Source organism: Heterodontus francisci, chromosome 2, assembly GCF_036365525.1.
Source record: "Heterodontus francisci isolate sHetFra1 chromosome 2, sHetFra1.hap1, whole genome shotgun sequence".
NCBI lineage: Eukaryota > Metazoa > Chordata > Chondrichthyes > Heterodontiformes > Heterodontidae > Heterodontus > Heterodontus francisci.
Genome location: NC_090372.1, coordinates 78,002,302 through 78,027,950, shown reverse-complemented (window position 1 = coordinate 78,027,950; position 25,649 = coordinate 78,002,302). Strand labels below are relative to the sequence as shown.

The 25,649-nt window shown below is 42.5% G+C and overlaps 1 protein-coding gene across 3 annotated transcripts in view; it reads right to left on the bottom strand.

Annotated features, from left to right (window-relative positions):
• The window catches only part of chn2 (chimerin 2), a 397,580-nt gene that overhangs the window by 2,766 nt on the left and 369,165 nt on the right, over positions 1 to 25,649 (bottom strand). For all 3 annotated transcript variants that reach the window (XM_068059521.1, XM_068059512.1, XM_068059531.1), the window contains 2 exons: positions 5,305 to 5,442; positions 3,865 to 3,970 (listed from right to left, as the gene is read on the bottom strand). In XM_068059521.1, the coding sequence (XP_067915622.1) occupies positions 3,865 to 3,970; positions 5,305 to 5,442 (244 nt within the window). The remainder of the gene's footprint in view (positions 1 to 3,864; positions 3,971 to 5,304; positions 5,443 to 25,649) is intronic.

Below are 25,649 nucleotides of genomic sequence, written 5' to 3'. Positions count from 1 at the left end.
AAACCTGACAAAATCTGGAGTGGAGCGGTTGGTGTTTCCCTCAAATTAGCACCTTCCGGCAACTCCTGCAACCGAATAGGCCTCAGACGTATAGGCTTTCTATTTTCCTCTGGACATCAGCCTATGAGGTCAAGGTGGGGGGGAGGGGTGTGTGGGGTGGTGCAGACTATGCCTAGGCCATGCAGCAAACAAAGAAAGGCTAAACTATGCATATGGAACACCAAAACAAGCTTATTTCAGCAATATTGAAAATGACCTTCCTTTTATTTTATTTTATTTAGAGATACAGCACTTAAACAGGCCCTTCGGCCCACCGAGTCTGTGCCGACCAAGAACCACCCATTTATACTAACCCTACAGTAATCCCATATTCCCTACCACCTACCTACACTAGGGGCAATTTATAATAGCCTATTTACCTATCACCTGCAAGTCTTTGGCTGTGGGAGGAAACCGGAGCACCCGGCGGAAACCCACGCAGTCACAGGGAGAACTTGCAAACTCCGCACAGGCAGTACCCAGAATTGAACCCGGGTCCCTGGAGCTGTGAGGCTGCGGTGCTAACCACTGCGCCACCCAAACTTTTAATCAGAGTTTCAGCAGTCAACAATGGAATTATACACTAAAATAAAAGCAAAATACTGTAGATGCTGGAAATCTGAAATAAAAAGAAGAAATGCTGGAAATACTCAGCAGGTCTGGCAGCATCTGTGGAGAGAGAAGCAGAGTTAACGTTTCAGGTCAGTGACCTTTTTATTATGGAATTATACAACTATTTCCAGTTCTCACCTCTCTTACGAGGTCAGGAGTTGCAAGATTGCCAATAACTTAATCCTACAGGATTATAAACAAAATATAGAACAGCAATGGCATAAATATTGACTTTTTTGATTTTCTGGCAGCCCTATTTAAACATATTTAACGGGAAAGTCCTAAAATGCTGCTTGAGGACTAGAAAAATTTGCTTTTAGTTACAGAATTAATTCAAATTTTATTAAATTCAATTTCCCACAAGGTAACACATGTCCTTTAAATGCGGTATGCTAAAAGGACTTTTCTAATGATTTTGGCAGTCGTAAAAGCCATGTAAGACACTGACTAGCAGTGTTTGTTATCACAACGAAGAACCACCACACAGCCCCTGCTTTTCTGTAAGGTCTATGGTAATAAAATGTGCTGGCAGCAAATCATAGCACAACACAGCTGTTGCAGTTTTTTTTTAAGTTCATGCTAATAAATTATGAGATGGGAAAGCAGTTAAGATCCTGGACAACTATTCAAACTAGTTGTACTCAATAAGCAAACCAAGAATTGGCTTAGTTTTCAATTGATACAGGACACAAAAGATGCACATCAGCAGCGCAATTACTAAACATAAATTTATGATATCTATTACGACCAGGTGAGAAAGGGATATAGGGATCACTCTCAGCATTCAGCTGGTCTTACTGTAACAGGGTTTAAGTTTAAACACACAGTGTTTTTAGCTCCCCCTTGGTGAATCCTTGTTCACCGCTTTCCAATTATAAGGCAAAGAAACCAGCACAAACAGGCTTTCTTAGGTTTAAAGAATAAAAGTTGAAATTTATTAAACTTAAACTTACATTCTAATTCGGTTAATGCCTACGGATACATGACGCGCCCACGCTAGCAAGCATATGCGATACACACATGAAAACTGAGACAGAAAAGAGCAGAAGAAATATAAAGTAGAAAGGTTTGAGGCAATATCTGAAGAGGTTTTGTTATGGTTTTTCGAGCTCACTGTGGAGTTCTTGATTGTAGGTAGATCTTGCTTTTCGTTGGGGCCCAGTATTCTTCCTAAACCTTGTTTGCTGTAAGAGACTTTTCTCTCTTGGGGTTCATGTGTCTTCAGTGGATTCAGAGGCTTGTGAGAAAGAGATGGGAGCAGGCAGACAGAAGAGGCTGTGGCGAGCCAGTCAGGAGAGATCTTCTCAGTCCGGGAGCATTCTGCTTTCTGCCCAAACTGTTTGTACAAATTCAAAAAACTCAGGTTGCCCAGCGGGTTAGTCATGTGACTGGCTGGTTTGACCATGTCAGTTTGTGTATTCGGCCATCTTAGCAGTCGACCTGGAACACGAGCTCCCCCATCTTCAACGTCTAGTGATCAGAAGTCCATTGTGAGTTGAATGTGTCAGGGAATGGCTGCTTTGTTCTTCCAAACACTATTAATATGTAAATGTCTTTCCAGCTACGGCTGATCTGTTTAACAAGTCCTTTCTTTACTCCAGTAACAGTTTAAAATCAATATTCATGACAAAATTAACGTGCCTCAGTCATGGCAGGCGGGGGCCTAGCATGACGTACTCACTAAATGTGGTAGACAACAGGTTATAAACAAATAGACATGGCTTTGAAGACAAAATATAAGAGCAGAAAGATTTCCCTACCATCTTCTCTTATTGTAAGTGTGTCTGAATGCCTGACATGAACGAGCAAAATGTGTTACAGCACTAAGAATAATTGATTTCCCACAGTCATAGAAGGTATTCAATGATTTAAAAGTTTTTTTGCATTAATGCATTAACTGCTTTTAATTTAGGGATCCAAGAGCCTAAGAAGCAAAGGTTCTACTTCCCAACCAGATAGTTGCAGGTTGGACTTGTGAGATTTCCAGCACTGACAGTATCTTAAGAGAGTCTGGAATACGTTTTTGCCTATTCTCACTTTTCCCCACTTGGGAATACAAGTATGAAACAGTCAGCTTGTTAGATGAAAGTAGCAATCCCTCCTCCTACCCCTCCCCAAATAGCACTGACAGCAGTCATGGAGATATCCATGACAAACTATCCTACCTACCCACTCTCCCAGAACTAAATTTAGTGGCTCCTCCATGAATATATAAAGGGAAATGAAGTAAGAACTTAAACAGTTTTGACATTCACATTTTAATATAGTACCATTGAATACTAACAGGTCAATTTTATAAAAATAAATTTAATAGTTCTCCTCAAATTAAATGCATTTTTATTCTGTTGAAATATCTGATCATGTGAAAGGCCCACAGGTACTATTTTAAAATAAAGGCAAGCTAATGTAATGTAGGAATACAAGGGAATGAAAAAATAGATGACCATCACTAAACTGGTTCTAGCAAATTTATTCCCCCTTCGGCTATTTTACTTCAACGGTACATCACAAGCTAAATACGTCTCATAAAATGTTAGTTTACACCTCACATTTCTGCTTTGTGGTATGTTTCTACATTACATGGAATATTAATCAATTCTAAATATAATTCTAATTAATGGCTAACATTTTTCTTTCATAGCAATTATCACTTAATATTTCAAATTAGTTATGTATGAGATTTGATTTAGAAAGAATTGTATTCTATTGAAATGTTGCAGAATATTAATTGCCATAAAGATACACCACCACCTGCATTTATATAGTTCCTTTACTGTAGTAAAACGTCCCAAGATACTTCATAAGAGCGTTATCAGACAAAATTTGACACCGAGTCACATAAGCAGATATTAAGTCAGGTGACCAAAAGCTTGGCCAAAGAGATTTTGCTGTTGCAGTAATAGAGGCAAATTTGGAGACCCAAGAAAAATTGAGTCTTCCTTACCATTGGGTTTACATGGGCCAATAGAGTTCCTTTTGGATAAGTAATCAACTAAGCAGGACTCATGCATCGAGTGTTTACTGCAATGTAAAACTGTTTTAGGATTATGGACCAGTCAGATGAATTCTGAAGAACTTTGTGTGTTTACATTTCAATATTTTTATCCAGAGAATTATCAGAATTTTAGTATATTGACACTTTCTGTGCATTAAATGATTCATACTTCTCAGCTGAATTGGCAAATCATTGACCTAAGCAGAAAACCAGCTTACCTTTTCAGATGAGTCATCAAGTGCCTTAGTGTCTCATAATGTGCAGGAGGAAGTAACATTAAGGATTCATGGATGGCCTCCAGCCTATCATCCGGGTTAGTAATTTCTAATTAAAAGAAAATATACATTGCTCATAAAATAGACATTAATTCACACACATTGACTTTTCTTTCTTTGTACTAAACTTCAGAAATATTGGCTCTCTAATGAATTCCTAACATAACACTGATATTTTTTTAAAAGAATATCAAATTTATTTCCATTTTTGCCTTCTCTCCCACCCTTACTGAATCTAGGCTAACTTTTTTCTGAAGATGCTGACTGCTTGTTAATGTACAGTTGCCAGGGTGCCAGTGCCCTCAGATATTTCACTCCAATAGCCAATATTCCTGCAGCAGCCTTGACTGTGTTGTTAGGCTATTTAACAGTTGGAGGTATGATGGGCATACTCAATCCTGTCCTACATCCCTACATGATGGAAAACATATCAGATCCCCTACTGTGGTGTGCACATCCAGGACAGGATCTGGCTAAGCTGTGATGCCCCTCCACAGCTGAATTACCTGCCAAAACTCACCGTCTAAGCTCAGGTGTGGAGGGTGGCCATGTGAGGTACCACAGAGCATCTGTTAACTGCAGAATCATAGCTGAGCAAGGAATCAAAGATTATAGTGGAGGTGAGGGCCTGGATTTTGTTGTCCCGTGGCAAATGGCAGCTGCCCCAGGTGGAACCCATGTCGCTGCGATTCTGCGGCAGGCAGCCACTTATCATATTCATGACAGCCGCCCGCACCCCTCCATCCTGCCAAAATCATGTGGCGGGCCGGCACTGGTAGTGCTGTTCACACTGTCACCTGATGTAGAGGCAGGTGCTGCCGCCATTTTTAAAACGCTGCCAGCCCTGCAGTCACTTCAGCAAAATACAAATACTGCGGAGTTCACCCTTTCCCCACCTCAGTGGTGCCAGCTTTCCCTGGACGGGAAAGTGAAGGCACGTGAGTGATGCACGTTGCGCTGAAGATCGGGAACTGAAGGTAAGACTGCCGTGGGTTACAGTGAAATTAATGCAAACATTTAATTCACAAATGGAAAGCAGAGAGCCATCGCAGAGCAGTGGACGGGTTGCCACGGAGCCACGGTCACAGGAAAGCTCGGGCCCGGCAATCCCGGCATTGGGTTCCGTGGCAGACAGCCGCCGCTCTGATTCTCTGGGACAGGCCCCCCACAGCCCCCACCACCACGGAATCCGATATCGGGCTGAGGAAATTGGTGACAGAAGTCATACTGATTATCTTTGTTCACGGCATTACTACAAAACATTTTTAAAAATGCAATCTACGTGCAGTAACTGAATTAGCATTATTACCAAATACCATTGTCTTGTCTATTATTCACCAATTCCCACTGCAAGTTGGACTGGGCCTCAAAATTCATACTTACTGGCTGCTTCAATGAATTTTTGATATGAATCATAGGTGATGACAGGAATAGGCAAATCCCTAAAGTACAGCTTAAGTGCACCAGCAATGATGTTGATATCTGCATATGTAGTGGCAGAGATGTCAGCTTTGTCACCATCTGGAAAGAAGATAAACGTTAATTGAGATGAAGGAAATAATGCCAGTCAAAGCTTACGTAATTCGTCTTACAAAGAGTGTGAGCTAGCTGCCAGAGTTTACCACTCCTGCAGATCGTCACATAGATAAATATAGTTGCAGCAATGCACAAAGGATTTGTTACTTCTGCAATGGTAGAATTATCTTAGTTGAACACTCGAATAAACATTTTCCTGATCTTTCAGAGGCAGCACCTTTTTCATCACAAAAAGGCAGCTACCCACTCCAGCACTTGAGCACAGAAATCAAGACTGTCACTCCAATACAGTGCTGAGGCAGTGCTACACTGTCAAAAGTGCTGCCTTTTGGACGAGACGTTAAGTTGAGGCCTTGTCTGCTCCCTTAGGTGGATGTAAAAGATCCCATGGCACTACTCTGAAGAGCAGAGGAGTTTTCCCCGATGTCCTGGCCAATAGTTATCTCTCAACAACATTTCAAAAACAGATTATCGGGTCATTATCGGATTATTGTTTGTGGGAGTTCGCTGAGTGAAAATGGGCTGCATTACAACAGGGACTACACTTCATAGTACCTCAAAGCACTCTGGGACATTAGTGGTTGTGAAAGGCACTATATAAATGACTTTCTTTATCTGAATTTGCTAAGAACCAAGTTTTAACTTGGCATTTTAAGAACGATTAAAACATATTCATAAATTTATTTCTGAAAGGATAGTTTTTTATATTGTTACAATCAAGTGAGAAAGGTGTCTAGGGTTCCCTCTCAGCCTTCACCTGGTCTTAACGTAATAGGGTTTAATTTTAAACACACCATGTTTTTAGCTCCCTCTTGGTGAATCCTTATTCACTGCTTTCCAATTATAAGGCAAAGAAACCAGCATAAACAGGTTTTCTTAGGTTTAAAGAAAAGTTGAAATTTATTAAACTTAAACTCTAATTTGGTTGACCCCTATGGATACACGACGCACCCATGCAAATAGAGACAGAAAAGAGCAGAAGGAAAATAAAGTGGAAAAATTTGAGGCAATATTTGAAAAGTTTTTGTTGCAGGTCTTCAGGCTCACTGTAGAGTCCTTGATTGTAGGCAGATCTTTCTTTTCGTTGGGGCCCAGTATTCTTCTTAAACCTTGTTCGCTTTTGGAGACTTTTCTCTTTTGGGGTTCATGTTTCTTCAGTGAATTCAGAGGTTTGTGAGAAAGAGATGGGAGCAGACAGACAGGAGACTGTGGTGAGCCAGCCGGGAGAGGTCTTTTCAGTCCAGGAGCAAACAGACACTCTCAGTTCAAACTGTTTGCAAAACTCAGAAAAAAGGTTGCCAAGCAAGCTGGTCACGTGACCAGCTGGTCTGACCACATCTGTTTGTAGAGTCATAGAGTCATAAAGTTATACAGCACAGAAACAGGCCCTGCGGCCCATCGTGTCCATGCCAGCCATCAGGCACCTATCTATTCTAAACCCATTTTCCAGCACTTGGCCCGTAGCCTTGTATGCTATGGCGTTTCAAGTGCACATCTAAATACTTCTTAAATGTTGTGAGGGTTCATGCCGCACAATCCTTGTGAATTTTCTGGTCTCAGTCGACCCTGGAATGTCTCTTCTTATACATAATACCTGGTGCTGAAAGTCCATTTTGGGTTAAATTGGATAAGGGTAGTAACCCCTTTGTCTCCACAAGCACTGTCTGTTAATATACAAATGTCTTTCCAACCAAGGGCCTGGTGATTTTTTAAATAAGTCCTTTCTTCACTTCAGCAACAGTTTTCAAATCAGGTTGAGGTCTAGCATGATATATCTATATATATATATATATATATATAGACATACACTAACATTATAAGATGTAACAATAATTACCATTTCAAGAACTATGGAAAATGTAGTCTTTCAGAAAATCTTAAATATAGTCAAATCTGATATTTGTAAGTTTACCTAATATTTGCCATTTTAGTCTTTGTAATTAGGGATGGGCAATAAATGCTGGCCTAGCCAGTGATGCCCACATCCCATGAATGAATAAAAAAAAAAACAAGCATAAATATATCAAATATATCTTGCTATGTGAAATGCTGCAAATTACAGACATGTCAATTTATTTGCATATTTTCCTGTTCATTTCACATTTATAACTTCAGGTTTTGGGCTTATGCTATACATTGGCCATGAAATTTGATAAGGCCTGAAAGCAGGCACGGGGTTTGCAATGCATGATTGACTCATGTCCATTCCTTCCGATGAAAACTTTGTGCTGCCTGCTCAGTTACATGATTGAAGCATGCAGCCAGCACTAAGCATGCTGCTGAGTGGATGCAAGCCTGTTCAGGGAGTGCAAAATCGTGAGAGGCTAGCATCAGCTCAAGCTAGCCTGCAGCTTTTAAAGGGGGAGGTGCATTTTGACTGGAGCAAGTGCTGTAACTCTTCTAAAACATGCAGAGAGCAAGCTCTAAGGTTCTTTGCCACAGCACTGGAGGCCGCGGTGCAGAAGGTGGACAGGAGGAGAGGTTCTCCAACCTCAGGGGACCAGGAAGTCCTCCAGGCAAACAATGCACAGGCAGTGGAAGCAAATAGCTGTGGCGGTCAATGCCAGCAGTCTAGCCCTGAGGATCAGGATGCAGTGCCACAAAAGGTTCAATGACCTCACTAGTGCTCACGATCAGTGAATGTATCTTGAAATGTCATATTCCACCAACTACATCACTAGTCTCGCACACTGTTCAACTCACTACACCCCTGTCACTCACTTACCAACAACCGCAATCATGACTCATACCTGACATTCATATGCTCCACCACACCCTCATACACACAGCACTGCTGCAAGCCTCACATCCACATCTCTCAGTCTGCACACACTGTCAACCATTCAACCATGACAGCTACATCACCCAAAAAAATTGCACCAGACTCACATACTTCCGTCTCTCTTGCAGGACAAGGTGGTGCTCAAATGCACACGGCATCAGCTAACCATCAGGCACAGCTGCATGTGGTCACCCCAATGGAGACGGTGCTCACCATCATTGGATTGGTAATGACTGAGGCTATGACCAGTGGCAGGACTGACAGCACTGAAGATGATGATATGCTCATACTTAATCCTCTTCCTCACATCCCCACTAGCCCTAGAACCACAATCTCTTCTGATATACAAGCTGATGGTTTAAGGATACACCTTTTACTTTCCCCTCCTCCCCTCAATGTAACCCTACACTTGTGCCTTTCTCCTTTCAGATACTCAAGCACAGCAACCCAGCCAGGCAATGGTGCAGAAGCAAGAAGGAAAAGAGGAAGAGGAGACTAATGATGAAGAAACGCTGCCACTCGCTCTCACACTCACAGTCACTATCTCAGATACTGACACTGAGCATACTTTAGGGAGCAGCTTAGATATGGGATCTGCAATTGGTGAGATCTGGGGCACAAGTGACCTGCAGCCAGGGCAGAAGGGAAGGGGAGCGCAGATGTCAGCTCGCTGGAAATCAAGGTCACACACAAGTTCTGCAGCAGAGGACTCAGATGAGGATTTTGATAAGGCAGTGTACAGAAAAAGGCTGATGGATTTGAACACAAATGCTTGGTGCATTATCAGGCCTGTCAAAAAGATTGCTGTCACTGTAAAGGAGCATGGAGGAGTCCGGCATCAACCTTACACATAGATTTGTGCAGAGCTTGGAGTTCAACATTTCCGGTGTAGAATTGGTAACCAACTCCATTACTGCACTGTGGAAGCAACCATGTTAGACCATCCAATGCCTAATATCTTGGCTCGCATTGCAGCAGCCACCCAACATCCAAGTGCTGCAGTGGAAGCTCAGACTAAAGTCATGCATGCTCAGCCTGTTGTCCCAAATGCTCAGATTACTGCCCAAGGGGCTTGCAGGATCTCATAGCAGTCCAGCAATCTGTCCTCCAACATACTGCTGTGGTAGTGGCGCCATTGAACATGAATCTGCTGTCCTCTTTCAGGATGACAGCATTCGGCCTCCCACCACTGCCACCTCACCAGTGCTCTTGCTATTGCCTATCAATCAACCAGCCAGACTGTTCTGATGAAAGGTCACTGACCTGAAACGTTAACTCTGCTTCTCTCTCCACAGATGCTGCCTGACCTGCTGAGTATTTCCAACATTTTCTGTTTTTAAGCCAGACTACTGCTGCCCAGGCTGAGGTGGTGCAATCCAAAGCGGGGCCTTCTAGGGCCAGAGCTGTGCCAGGTCATCTTGCAAGACCATCTGCAGTCTCCCCCACTGAAAGTTAGTAGCTTTCTGCCAGCTATGCTGCAGCCACTGGGGTAGCAGTGTGGAGGAGCACTAAGATAGGCAAAGGCACATGGATGACTTGCACTACGAGAATGCACAAGGGTGACGAGTTGACTTTGTGTGGAATATTGAATGGTTTGTTTGATAAAGTTGTTTTGGAATGCTGGTTTTGTAGTGGCTTTTAGATCGGCATTGTGGTCAAAAGGATGCTTTGATGGTCAGTAACAGAGAGGTGGTGAGGTGTGGGACTGATGTTGAATGGGGAATTCGGGTTGCGTTCATTGGTACAGCAGTCGGGTGATTCAATCATGGGCAGCCTGGCCGCAAAGGTTACCTCCTCACTTCCTCCTGTTCCTCCTCCTTCTTAGCTGCTGGCTGTATATGTGGTAGCAATGGCTGGACTCTCACAATGGAATGATTGTGCAGCGAGCAGCAGACTATGACGAATTGAGACATGCACTCTGGAGTACTGCAGGGCCCCTCGTGAGTGTTTGAGGAAGTAGAAACGTAGCTTAAGCACCCAACTGGTTTGTTTGATGACATTTTATGACAGCATGGCTCTCATTGTATGCATGCTGCAAACATGTGCATGGGAGTCATGAGCCAGGTGATAGCCCTTGTTGCCTAGTAGCCATCCTCTGATTTCTCATGGTGGCTCAAATGCTGATGGTACAGCAGAATGGTGCAGAATAAAGGCATCATGACTGCTGCCATGCAATGACCTGCATGATGTGATGAGTATGATTGCACACCAGCTGGACACTGAGTTAGCAGGACTCTTTGTGGTTCCGGTACACCTTTGAATTTACATGCAGTATCCACAAAGCAACATGTGTGCAGTCAGTGGTATCCTGCACCATGGGGAAGCCTGCTATTCAACAAAGCCATGTGTTCATTCCACCACTTCTCTGGAAACAGAGAATGCAATGTATTGCCCTCTGGTTGCATACAGAGCGTCAGGGAACTCCCTTAAACAACAGTGGACGGTGAATTACGAAACGTTGGATATGTCGCCTGTTTCAGCTTGGAAGGAGCCCAATACCAAGAAGTTCAAAGCTACTGCCACTGTCGTCCTTGCTCTGCTCTGAGGCTGCAGGTCTGCTTGCAGTAGGTGGCAGATTTGTAAGCACTCTCTTTAGTGTAATTGAGAGATTGCACGCACTGTTTCTCGCAGAGGCTGAGACAGGAGAAATGCTTCCTGAAGACCCTGAGTATTAATGGCTTCCAGCTGATAATCCTTCTACCCCCACCCTCCCACTTTGAGCAGCATGTCCTCCTTTGTGTCACCTCTGCTCATTCTCCTTTCCATGCTTCAGACCAAGGAGGATAGAAACTACAACACCCATGATGACTACAAGTAACTGGTTTGAGCAGAGCCCTTTAAGTGAGAACAAAGGCCTTCACCATGTGCCACATTACTCTCTGTGGACTTTGCCAACTTTACATAGAAGTACAAACCTCAAAACACTTCTGCTAACTCAGCAGCAGCCAGTATAAGTCAATCAGCAACTCACCTAAAAGTGGCTGATGATCCCTTTAAATATTAATGGTGGCTTCTCTTCCCTGCTACTGAATGCATGTTTGGCTGTGCAAGTTTAGGAGAGGCCATTAATGAGGTTGAATATGGCACCACTGGAGTCAAATCAGGGTTACGTGCTCTGCCTGCTCTGCATACTACCGGGAGAGGCTTCATTGGAAACAGCATGGAGTGCAGGGAGAGGCTTCACTGAAAAGAGCGGGGAGAGGCTTCACTGAAAAGAATGAAAGTGTGAAATTGTCCACTTTGGCAGGAAGAATAAAAAAGAAGCATATTATCTAAATGGTGAGAGATTGCAGAGCTCTGAGATGCAGAGGGATCTGGGTGTCTTAGTGCATGAATCGCAAAAGGTTAGTATGCAGGTACAGCACGTAATTAGGAAGGCTAACAGAATGTTATTGTTTATCACAAGGGGAATTGAATACAAAAGTAGGGAGGTTATACTTCAGCTATACAGGGCATTGGTGAAACCACATCTGGAGTACAGTATACAGTACTGGTCTCATTTAAGGAAGGATGTAGATGCGTTGGAGGCAGTACAGAGAAGGTTTACAAGACGAATACCTGGAACGGGCAGCTGTCTTACAGGGAAGGACTGGGGAGGCTAGGCTTGTATCCGTTGAAATTTAGAAGAGTAAGAGGTGATTTAGAGTCATAGAGTTATACAGCACAGAAACAGGTCCTTCGGCCCATCGTGTCTGTGTCGGCCATCAAGCACCTATCTATTCTAATCCCATTTTCTAGCACTTGTCCCATAGACTTGTATGCTATGGTGTTTCAAGTGCTCAGCTAAATACTTCTTAAATGTTGTGAGGGTTCCTGCCTCTATCACCCCTTCAGGCAGTGTGTTCACCCTCTGGGTGAAAACATTCTTCCTCAAATCCCTCTAAACCTTCTGCCCCTTACCTTAAATCTATGCCCCCTGTTTATTGACACCTCCGCTAAAGGAAAAAGTTTCTTCCTATCTACCCTGTCTATGCCCCTCATAATTTTGTATACCTCAATCAGGTTTCCCCTCAGTCTTCTCTGCTCCAAGGAAAACAACCCTAGCCTATCCAGTCTCTCTTCATAGCTGAAATTCTCCAGCCCAGACAACATCCTGATGAATCACCTCTGCACCCTCTCCAGTGCAATCACATCCTTCCTATAGTGTGGTGCCCAGAACTGTACACAGTACTCCAGCTGTGGCCTAAATAGTGTTTTATACAGCTCCATCATAACCTCCCTGCTCTTATATTCTATGCTTCAGCTAATAAAGGCAAATTTCCCATATGCCTTCCTAACCACCTTATCTGCTGCCTTCAGTGATCTATAGACAAGTACACCGAGGTCCCTCTGACCCTCTGTACTTCCTAGGATCCTACCATCCATTGTATATTCCCTTGCCTTGTTAGTCCTCACACTTCATTGCCTCACACTTCTCAGGATCAAATTCCATTTGTCACTGCTCTGCCTGACTTGATTGAAACAGATAAGATCCTGAGGGGTCTTGACAGGTGGATGTGGAAAGGATGTTTCCCCTTGTGGGAGAATCTAGAATTAAGGGTCACTGTTTAAAAATACAAAGTGATTATCGACAACGCAGCCGGCAGCTGATGTCATCAGACTGCGGCAATCTGCGCACATGTGCGGATTGTTTCCTACTCTCTGCGCATGCGCTGCGTTCTGCATTGCCAGGACTGGTTGGCGCATGCACAGAAGACATCATCGCCTATCGTGGGCAGATAGCGGGGGTGGGGGCGCTCTCCTCCTCCCCACCCCGCCCACTCACCCCACCCCTGCCACCCGCTCGCTCTCCGGCCATTGTGTGCTGCCACGAGTTTAGGTTGCCATCGTGTGATTATTTGAGCAGCGCCATCTTTAGTCCTGGCAGCTGCTTGACGTTTTAGTGGCAAAGGCTACACTTGCGCATGTGCCACTGCAGTGCCACTTAGTGGTTGCGTTGTCAGCAAACACAGTCATTTGATTTTATGTAAAGACAAGTATAAGTCTGAATTATTATGCAATCCCTGAAAGAATCATGGTTTATTTAATGAAAATGTCACTTTAATCTCACAGTGATAGAATATGAACATTAGACAAGCCAATCTGCAGTGAGAGTATTTCCAGAACTTACACTGTGCTCAGCATTGTATCATCCTGTGGAACAAGAATACAATGCAGTCTGTTTGGTGATATGCAAAATCAGTTGCAGCTAGAGATTTCTTTCAAAAGTATTATGATTAGGACTGATTTTGCGTGGGTCAGTACGAACATACGCACGAACATACGAATTAGGAGCAGGAGTGGGCCACGTGGCCCCTCGAGCCTGCTCCGCCATTCAATAAGTTCATGGTTGAACTGATTTCTCTACATTACCACCTACCCCATATAACCTTTTACCCCTTGCTTATCAAGAATCTATCTACCTCTGCCTTAAACATATTCAAAGACTCTGCTTTCACTGCCTTTTGAGGAAGAGAGTTCCAAAGACTCTCAATCCTTTGAGAGAAAAGAATTCTCCTCATCTTTGTCATAAATGGGCAACCCCTTATTTTTAAACAGTGACCCCTGGTTCTAGATTCTCCCACAAGGGTAAACATCCTTTCCACATCCACCCTGACAAGACCCCTCAGGATCTTATATGTTTCAATCAAGTCGCCTCTTACTCTTCTAAATTCCAGCAGATACAAGCCTAGCCTGTCCAATCTTTCCTCATAAGATAGCCCACCCATTCCAGGTATTAGTCTAGTAAACCTTCTTTGAACTGCTTCCAACGCATTTACATCCTTCCTTAAATAAGGAGACCTGTACTGTACACAGTACTCCAGATGTAGTCTCACCAATGCCCTGTATAGCTGAAGCATAACCTCCCTAATTTTGTATTCAATTCCCCTCACTATAAATGATAACATTACGTGCTGTACCTGCATCCTAACCTTTTGTGATTCATGCACTAGGACACCCAGATCCCTCTGCATCTCAGTGCTCCGCATTCTCTCATCATTTAGATAATATGCTTCTTTGTTATCCTTCCAGCCAAAATAGACAACTTTGCATTTTCCCACATTATACTCCATCTGCCAGATTTTTGCCCACTTACTTAACCTATCTATATCCATTTGTTACCTCCTTATGTCCTCTTCACAACCTACTTTCCTACCTATCTTTGTGTCATCAGCAACTTTAGCAACCCTACCTTCGGTCCCTTCATCTAAGTCATTTATATAAATTGCAAAAAAGTTGAGGCCCCAGCACAGATCCCAGTGGCACACCACTCATTACATCTTGCCAACCAGAAAATGACCCATTTATGCCTACTCTCTGTTTCCTGTTAGCTGTCACCCCAATATCTCATGTGTAGAGTCCATCTGTAGAGCATACAAAAGTAATTATCATAATTCAAAGAATCACGTTTGTGAAGTGTTTGTCATGTTTGTGCCTGGCTCGAACATAATATTTGCAAACAAGCAAAACAGTTAACTGAACAATGCTAAAAAATGCTGTTAAACTATCAATAAAGAACAACTAGTTTTAAAAAAGCTACCAATAAACAATTTGTTAGCAGAATGGAAGTCAATTAAAAATTTGCAAGCAGAATGAAATAATTAATCACAACATATTTTTGCAATGCTTTAAACATCTTAATTCCTAATATTTTTAACAAGGAGTTAAATAATTCACAACAAATATAAGTAAACTCACTCATACAATTGCGTTGGCTGTGCTGAGAATCTGAAGCATTTCCTATTTGAAGCCTGCCTCTCTCCCTGGAACCTGGAACTTGAGGTCAACTTCATTACCACAACTATCCCTATGTACCTTGAGTTTCCCTGAATAAATAGTCATAGAGTGTATTAGGGACAGTTTCTTAGAACAATATGTTCTGGAACCAACCTGGGAGCAGGTTATTTTAGAGCTAGTAAAGTGTAATGAGACAGGATTATTAATGACCTCATAGTAAAGGATCTTCTAGGCGAGAATGATCATAACATGAGAGAATTTCACATTCAGTTTGAAGGTGAGAAGTTTGGGTCTGCAACTAGTGTCTTAAACATAAATAAAGGCAATGACAAGGGTATGAAGACAGAGTTGGATAAAATGGACTGGGAAAATAAGTTAAGAGGTAAGTAGAGAAGCAGTGGCAGACATTTAAGGAGATATTTCATAACTCTCAACAAAGATATATTCCATTGAGAAGGAAAGACTCCAGGAAAAGGATGCACCATCCGTTGCTAACTAAGGAAGTTAAGGATAGTATCAAATTGAAAGAAAAGGTGCACAATGCTGCAAAAGATTAGTGGTAGGCCAGAAGACTGGGAAAAATTTAGAAACCAGAGAGGATGGCTAAAAAAAGTAGAGAGAGAAATTAGAGTATGAGAGTAAACTAGAAAGAAATATAAAAACAGACAGTAAGAGCTTCTAAAAGTATATAAGGAGAAGAGTAGCTAAAGTAAGCATTAATCCCTTAGAGGATAAGACTGGGGAATTAATAATGGGAAACAAGGAAATGGCAGAGACTTTGAACAAGTATTTTGTATCTGTCTTCACAGTGGAAGAAACCAAAAGCATCCCAAGAATTGCAGAAAATCAAGAGGCAAAAGGCAGGTAGGAGCTTCAAACCGTCACTATCACTAGAGAAAAAGTACACGTGAAAACTAATGAGACTATCGGCTGACAAGACCCCTGGACCTGATGGCCTGCATCCTAAGGTCTTAAAAGGAGGACTGCAGAGACTGTGAATACATTAGCTGTAATCTTCCAAAATTCCCTAGATTTTGGAAAGGTCCCAGCGGATTGCAAAACCGCAAATGTAACACCTCTATTCAAGAAAGGGGGTTGACAGAAAGCAGGAAACTATTGGGAAAATACTAGAATCCATTATTAAGGAAGTAGTAGCAGGAAATTTAGAAAATCATAATGCAATCAGGCAGAGTCAACATGGTTTTATGAAAGGGAAATCGTGTTTTGACAAATTTATTAGAGTCCTTTGAGGATGTAACAAGCAGGGTAGATAAAGGGGAACCAGACGATGTAGTGTATTTGGATTTCCAAAAGGCATTTGCTAAGGTGCCACATAAAAGGTTATTACGCAAGATAAGAGCTCATGGTGCTGGGGGCAATACATTAGCATGGATAAAGGATCAGCTAACTAACATGAAACAGAGAGTCAGGATAAATGGGGCATTTTCAGGATGGCAAACTATAACTAGTGGAGTGCCACAATGATCCGTGCTGAGGCCTCAACTGTTTATGATCTATAATAATGAATTGGATGAAGGGACCGAGTAGCCAAATTTGCGGACGATACAAAGATAGGTTGGAAAGCAAGTCGTGAGGAGGACACAGTGTCTGAAGAGACATATAGATAGGTTAAGCGAGTGGGCAAATATTTGGCAGATGGAGCATAATATGTAAAATGTGAGGTTCTCCACTTTGGCAGGACGAATGGAAAAGCAGAATATTATTTAAATGCAGAGAGACCACAGAATGCTGTGGTACAGAGGGATCTGGATGTCGTTGTACATGAATCACAAAAAGTTAGCATGCAGGTACAACAAGTAATTAGGAAGGCATATGGAATGCTGGCATTTATTGCAAGGGGCACTGAGTATAAAAGCAGGAAAGTCTTGCTATAACTGTACAGGGCATTGGTGAGTCCACATCTCGAGTGCTGCTTACAGTTTCGGTCTCCCTACTTAAGGAGGGTTATACTTGCATTGGAAGCAGTTCAGAGAAGGTTCACTAGGCTGATTCCTGGGATGAAGGTGTTATATCAAAATGTTGAGCAGAATAGGCCTATACTCATTGGAGTTTAGATGATCTTATTGAAACATAAGGTTCTGAGGAGACTTGACAGGATACACACTGAGAGGTTGTTTCCCTTCATGGGGGAATCTAGAACTAGGGGACAGAGTTTAAAAATAAGGGTGTTGTATATGGCTTAGCATAGTTTGAACATTGTTTACAGATGTCTCAGAGTCTTTGTATGGCTAAGCAGTAACTCAATTATCTTATATACACAAATACTTACACTCTCGTTAAGCATGTCCAGCTAGCATCTCTCAGGATGCTTCTAGCTTCTTCCAAGCCTAATACCCATGTGACTATTACATCATCACTACAGTGGGAGAGGTTACTCGCTCTCTGTCTCAAACTTTAACCTTTTCAGGCCCTTATCCCACATCTTCCCCCCCAGTCTTTGCTCATATGTATTTTTGATATATATCTACATTCATTCACTTTGACTTTACATACTACCCCATTTCCCCCAAGTCTCTGACATCATAGACTCAGTCTGTCAGGAGGCTTCACGGCTCTCCCTGATCATGTTCTTGTCGGACTTGGAAGATCCGTAGTCTTTCTTGAGAGTCTTGTTTGACAACTTGGATGGCCTTGACCAATGTTTGCAGTATCCTGTTGTCTCTGGGTTTCTTGAATATCATCTGGTTCCTCCAAATATATGACTGGTTGTTGTGTTTACGGAATAGGGATAAGGTTTTTCATATTTCGGCTTATTGCACCCTTGGAAGTGTGTACTACACAAGATCTCAGATGAACTTCATCTCTCTTCACATTCTAGATATCGTATCCATATCTTCTCTCCATCCTTCAACCTTGGTAGATTTCTGGTTTGAAATCTCTTATTGTAATTGCAAGCTTGTTGGTTCCTGTAAGACTTCTCTCGGTCTTGAACTTTTTTGTAGTCTTGTACATCTAGCCCCGGAAGTAGTTCTGTAAAGTCAGCTTGAAAGCGACTGTTGGACTCAGGCCGTTTGATTTCATCCACTTTTTTAAAAATCAATTGTAGGTCCAAGCATGCCTTTTGGTTTAATACAGAAAGTTCTTGGTTTTTCAGAGTGTACAGGGTTTCCATTATCCGCCTTCCCGTGTTGGAATATTGCTTGTAGCTTTCCCTTGACCTTCAGTTCAATCCTTCATGGACCATGTAACTGAGTGTCTGCTGGTTGTATGCAATGTGTCGACAACAATGGCTCTTTGTCTGACAACGCTGTCACACTTGTACCTGTTTCCAATTTGAAATTAGTAATATGTCCATTGGCATAAATGTCTGCCTTCCAGAATACCTGATTGGGGTCATTAAGTTCCCCTAAGAAGTCTCCTGGTTTGTCTTCCAATGGAAGTTGTTCCACTTCATTCACAGCTGTGTGTGTGAAGGCTTTTTGCTTGGCATTTTTGTGAGAAGAGGTCTTGCTCTCGCACATCTTTCTGAAATGGCCCGTCTTCTTGCAATTAAAGCATTCAGCTTTATTAGCAGGACACTGTTCACTGTCTGTGGGTCATTCTGGCTCCGCAGAGCTGGCAGGGTTTCATGATGTCTTGTACCTTCCCCCCGAGCGTACCTTCTTATCTGTAGAGTGCTTTTCCGTCCTGGGCTTCAGGAACTGTACCGTCATCGGATTCTTTCTGATCCAAGGCTTCTCTTCAACCCACAGGATGACTCTATTTTGTCTTCTGACCTTTGCCTGTCGAACCATTTGAATTGCTTTCTCAAGAGTGAGGTAATCGTTTGACTGTAAGAAATCTGATAAAGACTTGTCGGTTATTCCCACTACTATTCGGTCCTTGACCAACTCAAGACTTCAGTTCTCCATACTCACATCCCTCAGCCAATCTGTACAAATCATTAATGAAAGTGTCAATAAAAGCAAAATATTGCAGATGCTGGAAATCTGAAACAAAAACCTTTCGGTCATGGATAGGTCACAGACCTGAAATGTTAACTCTGCTTCTCTCTCTCCACAGATGCTGCCTGAACTGCTGAGTATTTCCAGCACTTTCTGTTTTTATTATTAATGAAAGCATCCACTGATTCGCCCAGCATCTGGATCCTTTTAATAAACGTTGCTCTTTCCAGGATCTTATTGCTTCTTACAATAAAGTATTTACCAAAGGCTCGTAAAAGATCATCAAACTTGTCTGATGTCTCACTGACGCCTCGTCTTACAATCACATCATCAGCAATGCACCCATGGAGTATAGTAGAGTGTTTACCTTCTCCGGTTCAGATTTGGTGTGCAGCTGAGAAGCTATTCTAAATCTTTGAAATCTTTTTCTCCACATCGACCAATTCTATATTTCATTGGGTCCTTCCGAATTCTGGAAACTTTCGGCATTGTGTATTTTGAACCCATTTTTTTCTAACTCTTAATGATTTCTCTTTAAGAAATTTTTCTTTGCTTTAATGGAGGTGTTCCCGCTCTTTTCGTAGGTTTCCTGCTCTTTTCTGAGGTTTCCCACTCTTTTTGGGTGTTTCCCCGCGTTTCCTACGCTGTCTGCTCAAGTAATGGCCACCGACGCCAAACACTCCCTTGCAAGGGATTGACTTTTTTCCCCCTCAGTCTCGCCTGCCCCCTGTTAAACAATAAATGCGCACTTTCCAAAAGATTTCTCACCCAATCCTCGACCATCGTTCAGTGCTGCAACTCGCAGTCCGATCACTGGACCTGGTTTCTGTTTACAGACCATCACGCTTCTGTGATGCAGCCTGAATGCCTGCAGGACTGACTCACTGTCTGTGTCTTCCTTCAGCTATGGGGTTCTCTGAAGCTCTTTGCTGTCTCCCTTCGAGATCTGTCATCTTCTTGGTACTACTGTGTGAGGCGAGGTCTTTATCGGTGCGTTCACCATTGCCACCATGTGGTATATTGTTGTTAGCGTAGTTCAAGTGTTGTTTGCAGATCTCTTGGAATCTTTATCCGCTAAATAGTAACTTGTTTATTTTATATACATAACTATTTACATTCTCATTAAGCCTGTCCAGTTTATACCTCTCATGATGCTTCCAGCTTCTTCCAAGCCTCATACCCATGTGACTACTATGTCATCATCACTACAGTGGGAGGGGTTACTCTCACTGGCTCAAACATTAACCCTTTCAGACCCTTTTACTACAAAGGGGTCTCCCTTTTAAGATGGAGATGAGGGGGAATTTCTTTTCTCAGAAGGTCGTTAGTCTGTGGAATTCTCTTCCCCAGACAGCAGTAGAGGCTGGGTCATTGAATATATTCAAAGCTGAGTTAGACAGATTTTTGATCTACAAGTGAGTCAAAAGTTATGGGAGATAGGCAGGAAAGTAGAGTTAAGGCCACAACTAGATCATCCATGATCTTACTGACTGGTAGAAAAGGCCTGAGGGGCCGAATGGCCTACTCCTGTTTAGGGATATGCACCAACATGTTGCACGACAGACATCTGACAAAATTATTGACTCCGCCATGGATATGGGGGCAATTAATCTGTACATAAAGTGTATAGTCAACCTAATGCTATTAAAACGCAGTTTGTTTTAAAACAATTTCTCCCTATAAAGTAACTAAGCATACAGACATCAGTGGAGAGCAGCACAACTATATTAGCTAGCTATCAAGCAAAACAGTATGCCATGCCAATGTGAATTACTTTTATTGACAGAACAGAGCTAGTTACACCATATGCAAACGGTGTATTAGCATGTAGCCAGCCAACTAAACCATTACGCGATAAAAATACTGTGTGAAACCTGAAATAATTTGCTGCTGGAAATATAGATGGCTGGCTTGTGGAATACAGATGTTCATAGTTGCTAAGTTGGGTTAAAATGTTGGATTCGCACTCCATTACCCTTGGAAACTGGAAAGAAATTCAAGAAAAATTAAAACCAACTGCTGTGTTGTCTGGATATGCTTTTCTTGCAAATCATGCTACCTTGTATGTGTATTTAAGACCAGGACAAATTAGCAACTAAAAGTAGCATGAATTGAAAAGTGAATGGCAACTTGTCAAATGTGCAGGAGGGCTTGGCTCTCATAGTAACCTTAACATTCAGCACAATCACCAGAACAGAAAACACTGAAACTACAGAGTCAGATCCATCAACATCTGCAAAGAGAACAGACAGATTTGATGCTCCAGGTGCAAGACCCTCCTTCACAAAGAAAAACATTAATGGTGTCCAAACTGTTTGAAAAGCATCAGACCTTGAAATGTAAAATGATTATAATGTCGACTGCCCAAAGTACAAATAATAATTGTCAAGGTACCAGCTCCACTCCAGCAATAACCGAGATGATGAGAAATTCATAGACCTTTTTGAGCGTCCCCAGAGCAGCTGCCTCTTTAATGCTGATTGAAGCTAGTTTCCGGTCAGCAGCCCCGGACCCTCTTTCATTAACTGGCGACTCTGTTATTTTCTCCATTTCTCACTTCCTACAAAACGACATCCTGCAAACTCGTCCGGGCCAAAAATCGGCCAAGAATCCTGGCCTGTCTGCGAAAGCGCAGTATGTGAAATTCACAGCAGCCAGCAGTCGCATGTCTGAACATGCTCTTTCCCCAGTGCTCTGCCCAGACTGTTGTACCCTTTGCGATCCCGATCCTTTCTAATTACTTTTGCTCCTAGTAATTTTAAATGTCTTGCCCCAAACCTTTAAACTTGTGTTTTAAAATAACCTAGCCACTAGGTTATTTTTAAACACAAGTTAAAGGTTTGGAGCACGATACTTAAAATTTCCACAGACCTCAAAATTTTAACCACGCACACTGGTGTGTGTGTAGGGACACGTTGCCAACCCCTGCTCCTGCTCCTATTTCCTATGTTCTTATGGTCTCAATAAAGTTGCAGACTACAATTCTTGATATGCAGGACAAAATTAGCTCACCTCCTGAACTGAGTCAACATTAGGTAAGGCTGATTTAAACAGAAAGTCTTGGGATGACTGTGACTCTTTAGTTCTGCCACTGATCATTAAAATGAAACTCAAATTCTCCAACGACTCAAACGTTTTGGAACAAAGGGAAGGAGTAAGGAAAAGCAAAATACCAAATTTATTTTATAGTAAAGGAATGACAACATTTGTGCCACACAAGTGCCAGGCAATAACCATCTCAAACAAGAGAGAATCTAACCCTTGGATGTTCAATGCCATTTCCATCGCTGAATCCCCCACTATCAACATCCTGGGAGTTACCATTAACCAGAACTGAACTGGACCAGCCATATAAATGCTGTGGCAACAAGACCAGGTCAGAGGTTGGGAATTCTGCAGCGAGTAACACCTCCTATGTCCCCAATGCCTGCAAACCAACCACAAGGCACAAGTCAGGAGTGTGATGGAATACTCTCCACTTGCCTGGATGAGTGCAGCTCAAACAACACTCAAGAAGCTCAACACCATCCAGGACAAAGCAGCCCGCTTGATTGGCACCCCATCCACCACCTTTAACATTCACTCCCTCCACCACCGATGCACAGTGGCATCAGTGTGTACCATATACAAGATGCACTGCAGCAACTCACCAAGGCTCCTTCAACAGCACCTTCCAAACCAGCGACCTCTACCATCTAGAAGGACAGGGGCAGCAGATGCATGGGAACACCAGCACTTGCAAGTTCCCCTCCAAGCCACACACCATCCTGACTTGGAACTATATTGCCATTCCTTCACTGTCGCTGGGTCAAAATCCTGGAACTCTCTTCCTAACAGCACTGTTACCTATACCCCAAGGTCTGCAGTGGTTCAAGAAGGCAGCTGACCACCACCTTCACAAGGGCAATTACAGATGGGCGATAAGTGCTGGCCTAGCCAGTGACGTCCACATCCCACGAACAAATAAAAACTAAAACTCTCAAAAGCCATTACTAGAGCTAATGAATACTGTGAAGGTCGTTGCCAATTGTTTTGTATATAAACAATTTAATAGAGTAGAAGGGGCTGAGATAATTGACCTCCAACAACCACAGTCATCTTCCTTTTTGCTAGATATGACTCCAGCCAGTGGAGATTTCTCTCCTGGTTTCCATCGACTTCAATTTTACTAGATTTCCTTGATGCCACACTCGGTCAAATGCTGCCTTGATGTCAAGTGCAATCAGTTTCACCTCACCTCTGGCATTCAGCTCTTTTGTCCATGTTTGGACCAAGGCTGTAACGAATCTGGAGTCAAGTGGTCCTAGCGGAACCCAAACTGAGCATTGGCGAGCAGTTATAGGTGTGTAAATGCACTTGATAGCACTGTCAATGACACCTTTCATCACTTTGTTTTCGACATCCACAGCCCTAAGAAATCTAAATATGGCTCTGCCACTAAGTGCATTCTGAATGATCAACAATAGACAGAGAAACTTCAAACAACTGCTCATGAACACATGCCAAGAAATTTTGTAGGATTGAGAAGATGAATATATCAAAAAGGTTCCTTGGCTCAGGGTGAGTTTGGGCCAAGTAATATACTACCCCAGGATTTTGAGCTGCAAATAGCCCCTTTTATTCCCACAATAGTTAAGTAGATTATGGATGAGTGTATAAGACAGAGATGCCCTTACTCATTCCTGCTGTTTTCTTTGACCCTGAAACCACAAGTGATAGTATTTATGATCCCAGGGCCCTGTTTCATTTTTCTGTAACCCAGATACACAAATATCTCATATTTTCTTAAGCCATGATGAGGCTTCAAGGTAAATTAGTTTAAATATGAACGTTTGCCTCCAAAGTCCTTGTAATTGGATATTAGTACACAGTGTCCAATTTGAGTGCTCCAGCTCTGCAATTGTGGGAAACACATACTCAAAATCATTTCCTCAAACATTTGTTCACATTGTTATTACCAACATCCTGGTTAAATTATATTGTACTATTGCAAACACCCAGTTGATTAGGTGTGTTGAACTTATGCTAAGTCCATATGTGGGAAGAATAAGTATTTTGCGATGGATTTTGTTGTAAACTATTCGCTTAAATGTGTGCAGCCAGCGCTTTAATCAGGTTTGTTGCTTACAAATTTCCAATTTATTGATATAAAGAACAGCTACTCCTTGATTGGTATATAAAGCAGGAATCTTTGTTGAAGGGTTGGACCAAACACCCTCAACATAAAATTTACGATTTGTAATCTGTTACCTATTGAGAAAGACATAATTTAAAAAGACTTAACCAAGACTCTGCTGGATTGTATTACAGTACCTGGTCTGTTTCTCAATTTTCTGGTCCTCCACTGCAAATGTTTCATTTTTCACTGAGCTAGCTTTCATATGTTCCTGCTGGTTTCCATCCTGCTCTGGATTCAGTTACCTTACAGCTGGAATGATCCTTGCTTTGCTGATTTCTGCTTTCTCTCCAAAGTTGCTGACACCACCCATTCTGTACTCTTCAGTCACACTTTGCTGGACTAGACTGGTGTACAAGCTCGAGTTCCTGTTGCTGCTCTCGATCTTGTGTGATTTTCACCTCCTTATAACTATCCCTCAGACCAATTCTCTCATTTGCAGTGGTCTCATGGATTAACTTTTCACCCTGCCCTGCATCCCTGGACATTACTGCTCTTAGACCTTAGGTTTCACCCCCACTGCCCATCACTCCTCTGCTTATATACCAAATCTACTGATGCAGACTGCTCACACCCGAGTCCAGTATGCACCCTCTGTTGCACCCCTGGATCAGCTTCTGCTGGCTCATGGTTGATTCTCCACTCCTCCTCAGCCCTCTGTTTCTACTGAACAATGTCCAGCTGTGCATCCACTGGTATTTCTCCCTCAAACAGTTCCAGGGTTCACTGTCTCTGCACAATGCTCTCCAATCCTGGACACTGGATAGTGCGGACTCCATTCTTTTGGAGGAACACAGACATTAACTTTGGACACCTTCATATCTTGTACTTGTCTTCTGCTCTTAATCAGGACATGTTTCCCCTAAACACTATCATCCCCGTGGAATCTAAATTCTTTTTGTACCCCCTTGGACTCTTGCCATAAATATTTTATTGTTAATGCAGTCATCCACATCATGGTTTCAATGGAAACTTGGCTCACAGGTGGTGACAGCTTGTCCCATACTGAAGCCTACCCTTCTGGTTATATTTTCCATTATCTGCCCCACTCAAAGGGTAACAAAGTGCTGCCACCCTCCATGACTAAAAAAAAAAAATCAATAAAAAAAAATCACTGGATCTGCGATTTCCATGACAATGGTCCAGTGCTAGGAATACTTGCCCTTTAATATTTCAAACAGGTTGTTTATTTCATATGGCGGTCCATTAGCGTTAGCAATTTCAACACTAACAGGGAATTCAGAATGATGTTACCAAAATTACAACAGCTTTTATTTATATAGTGCCTTTAACATAATAAAATGTCCCAAGGTGCTTCACAGGAGCATTATAAAACAAAATATGACACCCAGCCACATATGATGATATTAGGTCACATGGCCAAAAGCTTGGTCAAAGAGGTAGATTTTAAGCAGTGACTTAAAGGAAGAAAGCGAGGCTGGGAGGCGAAGTGTGGAGAGCGAATTCCAGAGTTTAGGGCCTAGACAGCTGAGGCACGGCCATCAATGGTGGAGCGATTAAAATCAGGGATGCTCACGAGTCCAGAATTAGATGACAGCAGATATCTTGGAGGGCTGTGGGGCTAGAGGAGTTTAGAGATAGAGGGGATGGG